Genomic DNA, 10,552 nt, shown 5'->3' with positions numbered 1-10,552 from the left:
TATGACATTTAGATTATCTGACTGCAAAATAGAAACTGTTTACATCGACGATGATATATACGGATTCAACACGCCTACTTATTATTTGAACAATAATTCAATTTCTTCTATACAAAGAATTAAAAACACAAATTAATCTGCCGCACGGCACACCTACCAAGATCGTCTCTGATTCCATCCACGAGTCACTGATAGGGAGCACTTTTAACTAAGTGGATTGTTTTAATATTTAAAAAGTAAAGAATATCTTATGCTATTTTTATGTACGTTTCTTCACAAAATTATATTCATACAATCGAATATTTTGTACCAGGTATGTATAATTGTACTATATCCATCACACATTTTATTTTAACAAGTAAGTTTTTATAATTTTATTTTTAATTTTAGCCCTTATAGCTAGTGATTTAGAATGTAATTGCGATATTGAAAATTTATTTTAAAACAGTTTTGGCTCGAGATCGTATAATGAAAAAGAAAACATTGTTAAAAGAGAATCTTTCGTAAAATTGAAGCAATTTGGAAATCAAAATAGAATAGAATTTAACATTAGTACACAATATAAAATATATATTGAAAATTATAACGAGATAGTTACGGCTAATAGATATATTTTAATCAAGGTCTGTATAAGGTCAGGACACGCTCCCGTGATTCTATGCGGCAGCGGCCATTTTGGGACTCATCGATAGAACTCACCATACGTGGTTCCTACGTTAGTCGCTATTATTACTTATATACGTACTCAAAACGTTAAGCAATAGGTTATTGTGTTGCACCTAATTGTAAAAGTAAGTCTACCGACTTTCGATTGTTCAGATTTCCTGCAGATAAGCAGAGGAGAGCGAAATGGGTGCAGAACTGCAGACGGGATAAGTGGCAGCCAACTGAACATTCTAAACTGTGTGAGGTTAGTGTATATCATGTATTTTTCTATAGTTACTGTCTTGAAATGTATAGTGAGCTCACATTAAATTATTTGTTGTTCAGCTTCATTTCGAAGAATCGCAGTTTGAACTGAAAAGAGCTGACGGAAGGAAGCTGCTAAAATGGAATGCGATTCCCACAATTTTTAATGTGCCCAATCCTCCTAAATCTATTACGATAAGGAGGCCTATTAGGGAAAGAAAACTTCCTGAAGAAAGAAAAACCAATGGTAAGATTATTTAATTGCTGAACTGTTCTCTTTTCATCTGAAATAAAGATGGCTGTTTTGTTTGAGTATTCTCGGTGTTTTATCCTGTAAATTGGCTGTTATTGAAAATCTTGTATGTTCAATTCCATCTGTTTTTGCGAGAAATGTTATATAGTATGAAAAAATATTTATTTTAACATGTTTTGACTTATAATGTATTTTTTTATATAGCTCTAGTGGAGTCTTCCGTGAACCTTGCCGTGACAGAAAAAACAACTGAAGAAAGTGATGNAAAAAAGAAATAAGTTAATAACGAAGATACAGCACTGACAGATGCTCCCAAACAACACCAGCAACAAGGCTAAATTTATAGTAGAGAAATCACGCCCCCTAAAACAAAAAAATCAACAGATTTTCTTAGAAAACAAAACACTTTAAATTGATAACATGGTACCAATAAAATTTTAAGAAATAAAGACCTTGTATCGACTTCACAACCAAAAATTTCTTCATGTAGCACTTTAAGACGCTCACATTTAGCCAAAATATGCCAGGCATCCACAATTTCTTTCTCAACACAAAAGTCACACGTATCTCTCGAATAATTATTTTAAAAATTTAGTGAATTACACCTAGCCTGTATAAATAAAGATAATATATTAAGGGAAACGTCTGGATTATATAAAGAATTATTAAAAAGAAAAGGAGTTTTTCCATATTCCTATTTTAAAAACAAACGAATATTAGATGAAATGCAGTTAAGGCCACATATTGAATGTGATAAAGGCTTAAAGAGATATGTTGGATTAGTAAGTACAGATTTCAATGATTCTGATGAACCTGTAGTTGCAACACATGCTCTTGTTTTTATTGCAAGAGGCTTAACTTTGCACTGGAAACAAGTTGTGGCATATGCGTTAACATGCAATTCAATTAATTCTCACAAATTATGGAATTTTGTGAAAAAAGTAATAGAAAGTTTGTATTTACAAGGACTTCTTGTAAAATGTGTAACCAGTGACATGGGCTCTAACAACACTGGTATGTGGGGGGTTATTGGAATCCATTCTATTAGAAATCATGTTAATTGTAAAATTGTGCATCCTTGTACCCAAGAAGAAAATGTATATTTTGTAGCAGATGTCCCTCACATACTAAAAAATATAAGAAATTGTTTGTTAGCCCAAAACATTTCTTTACCTGATGAAGTTGTATCAGAACAAAGATTAAAGTCAGGAATAGTTTCAATGAAACATATTGAATGTTTAATAAAACAACAAGGATGCAGGCCTATTGTAGCTCCTAAATTATCAAGGAAGACAATTTATTTATTATTGCGCATACTAAATACACTCCTTCGTGCGGGGAGCAAAACTATCTCCCAAAAAAGCACTTATATACAATCAGCATAAAGATGGCAAGCAAAATTATACAATAATAATTTATATATATAAAAATTTAGATNGGGGGGTTATTGGAATCCATTCTATTAGAAATCATGTTAATTGTAAAATTGTGCATCCTTGTACCCAAGAAGAAAATGTATATTTTGTAGCAGATGTCCCTCACATACTAAAAAATATAAGAAATTGTTTGTTGACCCAAAATATTTCTTTACCTGATGAAGTTGTATCAGAACAAAGATTAAAGTCAGGAATAGTTTCAATGAAGCATATTGAATGTTTAATAAAACAACAAGAAGGAGGTGGGCCTGTTATAGCTCCTAAATTATCAAGGAAAGTAATTGATCCTAGCACCTTTGAAAAGATGAGAGTTCCATTTGTGAGGCATTTGTTTTCAAATGTAGTTTCATCTGCATTGCTATTCTGTATATCAATTGGAACCATGCCTGAAGAAGCCATAGCTACTAGTTGGTTCATTAATCAGATATACAGTTGGTTTGAAGTTATGACTAGTAGAAATAAAAATGATTCCTTATGTAGAAAAAACATTGACAAAATTAACATCTGAAGGAAGTTTTAAAGTGGTTCCCAACCTTAAGTTTCAGAGGGAAAAGGCATTGGAAATCAATCCAGACTGGTTTACAGTTATCAACTAGAAGTGCTCTGGAACTCTTTGAGGAACTTCATTCTAGACAGTTAATTGATTATCTGATTACAAGCAGATTATCAACAGATTGTGTTGAGAATTTATTTTCACAAATTCGTGAAACGGGTGATAGCCATCCTACACCTGTAAAATTTAGACACGTTATTAAAATGATCAGTATTGCACAATACACTCATATGCCTAATTCATCATCTTACAATGTTGATGATGATGAATACTATTTAGAATTCTTTTCTAATACAAAACCATTACAGGAACCTTCAGAATTAGAATCTAATTGTTGTCCTAGTAATGTGTCTTTAAATGAATTGCAGATGGCAGGACTTTATTACTTAGCAGGATGGGTAATTCATAAGCTTGTAAGAGAGTCAAAAATAATTACTTGTAATAATTGCATACAGTCTATTTGTACCGTAGAGCCTTCTTTAACGCCTTCTTTAACATTACCTCATGAATGGACCACTACTCTAAGTAAAGGTAATTTGGTTCATCCAACAGAGATTGCATTCAACATTGTTTGGGAAAGTGAAAAAACATTTAGAAAGCATATTAATTCATTCCTAAACAAATACAATTTAAAGGAAAATCTGTTACAATTCACTTCAAGGTTGGTAACTCAAGTGATACAAAATTCTTGTCAACACAATATCAAGGATTTGTTAATCTCAACTTTTCTGTCAGTGAGATTACATATTTTTGCCAGAGATATGAACAGTACTTTAAGTATAAAAAAACTGTATGGAAGCAAAAGTTCATTTATGCGTACTTCTGCTGACCTCCAAAAATAGTGTTTTATATATTTACTATGAAAATAATACACTATGTGACATATCCTATTTTTATTTGACATTTGAAAATTAAAGTCTTCTGGATTAAAAATATTTTGTTTTTAAATATGCATAAGGAAACACAAAACATACTCCATTTGGAAGGAAGGAATGGAGTAAATATTAAATATTTGTCTATCTGTGTGGTTTTGATCTGAAATTATACTTTAAATCACATAGAAAACTTATTTCTTTATCATATCTTCACTTATTTCTCTTTTGAAATACATATTATCATCATAACTATAAAACACTTATCCATATTCTCTCAAAAAAATCAATGTGATACTTGGATAAAAGACATTGCAGGTGATTCTTATCATGATTATGTAGATAATGTTTTGCATATTGAACAAAAAAAGTTGTAAAGTGAAGTTGAAAAATGTTTTCTCATTTGTCTCCATAAATAATTTCATTGTTTAAATTTTGATTATTTATTTGTGATGTGACTTGGTGAAATTGCTTTTTATACAAGAATAAAGAATCATTTTATGTAAATTAGCATTTGTATCTTGTGTGTTTACAGAGAAAGAAGTTATGTCTCAGATAAGCTGTTAAAAATATCATTAAATTATGTTTAATATTATCCTTTTTGATTAAATTTTATGTAATTAGGAAAATATGACGTTTAAGCCTTTGTAAAGCCAAAAATGTTCATTAATTAAACGTTAGTCCAGTATTTATTTTTTAAATGCATTAAATTGGTAAATGCTTTAAAATAAAATTTTGGATAACTTGAATGTATATTCTTTATTATATTTTAAATTTTCTTTGATGTTATTGCATCACTTTACGAAGTGTCTATATACGTGATTGCAACAGTTTTAGCACCTATTTAATTAGTTTCAATCACGACAGAAAATGATATAGATGATTGTTTCTTTTAAACTATTTGAACCAAAAGTTACATAAAATTGGGGTTGCGTAATCATCCGAAATTATTATTATATTTTCGACTGTAAATCGCTGGATTTATGCAATTTTAGTTGAATTAATGTCGTATAAAACTGACTGTTCGTACGAGTTTGCTTAAAACACGCGACTCAAAAAGCCCCAAAATGGCGGCTTAAGAAGTAGGTCACGCGTGTCCCGACCTTCTTTTATAGACCTTGATTTTAATTAGTAGATGTTATCGAAGCGAGAATTGGCATTTAGAGGGCGTATAGAATCTATTAAATCGAATATAAGAGAGTTAATTATATTGAACTTGCTTATTTATTAAGTGCGTTAGATAATCTATTAATTAAAAATACATTCAGAGAAGTCTGCGGTTTTTACTGGCTTATCGAACAAACGAATACGAATTGACCCTAGACCAGTGTTTCTCAACGGGGGCGATATCGCCCCCATGTGGGCGTTTTTCCATGTTGAGGGGGCGATTTGTATTTTGTGGGGCGAAAAACAATTTTTTGGGCGATATAGTAAAATATTATATTAAAAATAATTAGATATTTTATTCATTATATCGTGCAATAATTAAACAAATAACATTATACTAGTCAATAGTCTATTCGATGCAGTACGAATTTGGCGTTAGCCTTGGCCCTCTGCATCGGAATTTTGAAGTGAAGGGGGCGATACTACGTAACGGTTTTATTGAAGGGGCGATACTACGTTGAAGGGGGGTGATACTACGTAACGGTTTTATTGAAGGGGGCGACGATTCGTTAGAGGTTGAGAAACACTGCCCTAGACCAGTGTTTTTCAACCTGTGGGTCGCGACCCCTAGCCGGGTCGCAAAGCCTTACATGGGGGCCCGCGGGTCAAAGAAAAAGACAAGTGTTTGTAGGTCCTGCACTACAATAAAAAAACTAGAATTTCAGTGAAAAGGTTGTGCCTGTTTATTTTATAGTACAATTGGTTTTTCGATCGATATTTAAGGAAATAAAATTAAATACGTAGTTTTTAAAATCACTGATATAGTTTTAATATGGCCCTGGGGAGTCGCCAGAATTTTTTAACTTGTAAAGGGGTCGCGTATTCAAGAAGATTGAAAAACACTGCCCTAGACCGTCACTGACTGATTGCCCCTGGAAGTCGGCTTGTTACAAAAACACAGCTTCCCTATCATCAAATGTCACGGCACGCCCCTGAAAATCAGCAGGAAAATCTTGAGATTAAAAGAATTTAAGAACGAAAGTCTACATATTCTGTATAATAACTTTTATAATTGTCAGGGTTTGGATATAATGGAGGGTAATGTCAAAGGTAACACAAAGAAAGTGGAGAGAACTAGAAAGCGATGTCCGTTAGACCATAGCACACATTCCAAACTAAACTAACCTGGGCCAGAGTACAACCCCCTTGACGAACATAACAGACCCCACACATAGCAGAGGGGAGGNCACCATAGATTCACACAACAATATCCTCACCTCACTGTCATTGAACAAAGAGTTGTTGATCAAAAAAGAACAATTATACACAACAATCTTATCCCACAAACAATACTTGAACTTATCAAACAACAGGTTGCTGATCAAATACATCAACAGACAGAAACATTTAACATTATTAATGAAGATCACTTAACCTGTCAGGATAATCCAGCAACAAGCATTGATAATAGCAAACATACAACAACTACCATTAATAATACTACAGATACTTCCTCATCCATCATTGATAACTTGGACATAGAGTTAGTTAATACACTTTCACTTATATTTCAGGAAACACTCATTAAATATACTGGTACAGATCCCACACAAAGACCACGAATACCGAAAATCAACATGTCAAAGGTAGTAGGAAAAACACTAAATTATGTAAACTATCACTTACTACCAAACAATATTCATTCAATTTCTACACTCTCAGACATTCGTACATTAGTTTATGCTGGGGCAGTCAGAGTAGTGGCACACCATGGATTGAAAATACAATCGCGGACAGACACACACAGGACAGAATTCAATCACAAGCATGCCTGGCAGAGAAGAATAGAAACACAAATAAATCACATTAGACAGCAATTAGGCAGGCTGACACAATACACTAAAAACAACATAACACCTAAATTAAAGAAACAACTCAAAAACATTTTGACGAAAATCAAAACACACACAAAACATGAACATCACAACACACATATTACAGAATACATCGATACACTAAAACAAAAACTCGCAGCCAAAGCACGTAGACTCAAACGATACAAAACATGTACACTACGAAAACAACAAAATAAATTATTCACAAACAATGAAAAACTTTTCTACAGACAAATCCGTACCAAAACAAAAACTGATAAACAGCACAGTGGCACACCAACAAAAGAAAAACTCACAACTTATTGGTCTTCCCGTTGGTCCAAGGCTATTGCACACAATGCTGATGCAGGCTGTATCGAAGAGGAGAATAGAAACTTGCACAACATACCAAGTATGCCCTGTGCTGAAATAAACATACACGACATTCGCTACGCTGTTAACAGAACACACAGCTGGTGTAGACAACATTCACAATTTCCGGTATAAAAAGTTTACATCACTGCACCAGGAACTAGCTAAACATCTAACACACATCATCGTCAATCCCAAGACATGCCAAAATTTCTTACTCGGGAATCACCTACATGAAACCTAAAAACAACAACACCACAGACCCCACACAATACAGACCAATTACACGTCTTCCAACACTCTACAAATTATTGACATCCTGTATCACATACAAAATATACAAACATGTTGAAGAACACGACATTCTTACGGAACAACAAAAAGGTTGCCGTAGAAATCACGGGGATGCAAAAAAAGTTACTCATAGATTCAGTAATTCTACGGCAAGCACACAACAACACAGAAACATACACATGGCATACATAAATTACAGAAAAGCATTCGACAGTGTTCCACACTGTTGGCTGCTACATATTCTACACATGTACAAAATACATCCATCACTCATTGCATTCTTCGAAAACACTATGCAGCACTGGAGAACAACACTGCACCTCAGGGTTAATAACACTTCCATACAAACAAATGAAATATTCATTACGCGAGAAATTTTTCAAGGAGATTCCTTGAGTCCTCTCTGGTTCTGCCTAGCCCTGAACCCATTATCCAACATGTTAAACAACACGCAATATGGCTACAATATCAGACGTGAAAAAACAACACAGTTTACGCTGTCACATCTCATGTACATGGACAACATAAAACTTTATGCATCCACACAAAACAACTTCATCAATTCCTAAAAATCACACACTCATACACTAAGGACATACAAATAAAGTTTGGCTTATACAAATGCAAAACACCACATAGAAAAAGGAATCCTGAAGAAAGAAGATTTTGCACTTGGAAATGGAGAAATTATTGAATCCATGGAAGAGGGCGAGTTCTACGAGTATTTAGGATTCCAACAGGCCAAACTAACAGAACATACACAAATAAAGCAAAGATTAATTAAAGAATACCAAAGTAGGTTAACCTTTCCACTTAAAGATGGCAGACGTGGCTTGGTTGACATTATAAACCTTCACTACAAACACATACACTCACTGCGAGAGTTTTTCTGCAGGAAACGAGAAACATCACAATTACACAAAGCAGTAACTCTAGCAGACTCAAATAACACACCATTAAACTACACTCACATCATACAGCCTTAATAGAACATATAAACAGCATAGACACCATTAAGCATTCGTGGGCTCAAAAGGCACTCCATGGCAGGCATTATTACGATCTGGCCCAGGGTTTTGTTGACAAAACTGCGTCAAACAGCTGGTTAGATCGGGGATGCCTTTTTGGGGAGACAGAAGGATTCATGATTGCCATATAGGATCAGGTCATAAATACTAATAACTACAGAAAACACATACTCAAAGATACAACACTTACAAATGACACATGCAGAAAATGTCACATCATGCCAGAAACTATACAACACATCACTTCTGGGTGCAAGCGCTTGGCACAAACCGATTATTTACACAGACATAATCAAGTAGTAAATATAATACACCAAGAGCTTGCAAAGAAACACAAAATGGTAGACATTCACGAACCATACTATAAGTACATTCCACAAACACTATTGGAAAACAACACGCACGAAATCACTGAGAGCCATAATCACTGATAAAACAATTTATCACAACAGACCGGACATCACACTCATTGACAAACACAATAAAATCACATACATTATAGACATAGCCATTCCAAACACTCACAATGTACAAAACACATGCACTGAAAAATTTAGCAAGTACACAGAACTCGCCTAGGAAATAAGGCATCTGTGGAAGATGGATAGGTTGCTTATTGTATTTGTCGTTCTCTCCTGTACAGGTGTGATACCACACACACTACACAAAAGCCTGGAAACATTACAATTGAAGAGAAATACATACATCACACTACAGAATGCCACTATATTGAATACATGCCATATTGTTAGAAAATTCCTGAACACAGACACAGACACACTTATTTAATTTTAGTTCTTGGTTGCTATGCATTGACTCTGATCCAGCATAGTACACAGACACCAGTGTGTACCGAGTATAACCCACAAAACCCAACATAATAATAATAACCCATTTATATAATTTGTTGCAGAATTTTCAGAATGAAAAAACCAAACCATAGAGAAATATATACTTACTTTTGTTAATATCATTATCATGTGTTTAACTATTAAATAAATGATAGTAGTAAGTATCACACTACTTGCATGTAACGATTCTCCCATAATATGTGATTATCTTATCATTATCACGTAATAAATTGTTAGGAAAATGTTATTCATTATCATAAGACCGAATTTATGTTGTCTACGTAAACTAAACGATCTGCAGCGCGGTGAAGACCAATGATTGTTACTGGAGTAAAGATAATTATTATAAAATTTGAGGCAGACCGTTCGGCACGACTCGTACGAGATCTTAAACTCATCATATATACGGCTTATCACTCGGTTCTCTGCAAACGATTAGAGTTACAGCTGTTGTAAAACGATATGTGTAAAAACTTAATAAAATGTAGATTTTGTAATTAATGTTGTAAATTAACTTCTATATTTAACTGACGTTTTCTAGTGTTTACTGAATCTAGTGTTTCATGACTAGCAAAAGTGATCCATTCAGTAAACTAAAAATTGTAATTATATACATATAAATAAAGCGAATATAAATTATAGTTTTTCAGTTGCAAGGAAAAATCATTCATAAATATTTTAAAAATATAATTATAATGAGAGAATTTTGTCCTTTGACATTATTGTACATTGGCAGTTTGTTCTGACATTCGTGAAAAGAAAAGTTTAAATCATGGCATTAAATGTATTTAAAAAAGATACTCCTGTCGTGTGTGAACGCATTTTCTCGATTACACAATTAGTTACACGTGTCTTTTACACATGATTTTAAAGAATTGATTTGCCGAAAAAATAAAATAATCGCATTAACCGATTTATATCGTACTTTAAGTCCTTAGAATAGTGTAGTTATCGATCGTTATGAAAGAAAACTTATACTATTAATTAAATTTCCAATGTTCTA

At 33.3% G+C, this 10,552-nt stretch overlaps 3 protein-coding genes across 3 annotated transcripts in view; 2 read left to right on the top strand and 1 right to left on the bottom strand.

The window, feature by feature from the left end:
• Positions 1 to 1,440, top strand: part of LOC111619756 — a 12,413-nt gene extending 10,973 nt beyond the window's left edge. Inside the window, exons 2-4 of the mRNA XM_023361574.1 lie at positions 765 to 910; positions 991 to 1,156; positions 1,367 to 1,440. Coding sequence (XP_023217342.1) covers positions 765 to 910; positions 991 to 1,156; positions 1,367 to 1,440 — 386 coding nt within the window. The remainder of the gene's footprint in view (positions 1 to 764; positions 911 to 990; positions 1,157 to 1,366) is intronic.
• A 447-nt stretch (positions 1,441 to 1,887) lies between these two features.
• On the top strand, positions 1,888 to 3,106 carry LOC111619755. Its single transcript, XM_023361573.1, has 2 exons — positions 1,888 to 2,176; positions 2,598 to 3,106. The coding sequence occupies exons 1-2, from the start codon at positions 1,888 to 1,890 to the stop codon at positions 3,104 to 3,106; spliced, it is 798 nt and encodes a 265-aa protein (XP_023217341.1).
• Positions 3,107 to 3,242: 136 nt separating this feature from the next.
• Positions 3,243 to 10,552, bottom strand: part of LOC111619753 (multidrug resistance-associated protein 4-like) — a 55,199-nt gene continuing 47,889 nt past the window's right edge. The window contains exon 14 of the mRNA XM_023361572.1: positions 3,243 to 3,328. Coding sequence (XP_023217340.1) covers positions 3,243 to 3,328 — 86 coding nt within the window. The remainder of the gene's footprint in view (positions 3,329 to 10,552) is intronic.

This window comes from Centruroides sculpturatus, unplaced genomic scaffold (genome assembly GCF_000671375.1).
Source record: "Centruroides sculpturatus isolate CEXI.00-Female unplaced genomic scaffold, Cexi_2.0 scaffold88, whole genome shotgun sequence".
In the NCBI taxonomy this organism is placed as follows: Eukaryota; Metazoa; Arthropoda; class Arachnida; order Scorpiones; family Buthidae; genus Centruroides; species Centruroides sculpturatus.
The sequence above is the reverse complement of the archived record's forward strand: the minus strand, read 5'-3'. Positions and strand labels throughout refer to the sequence as shown.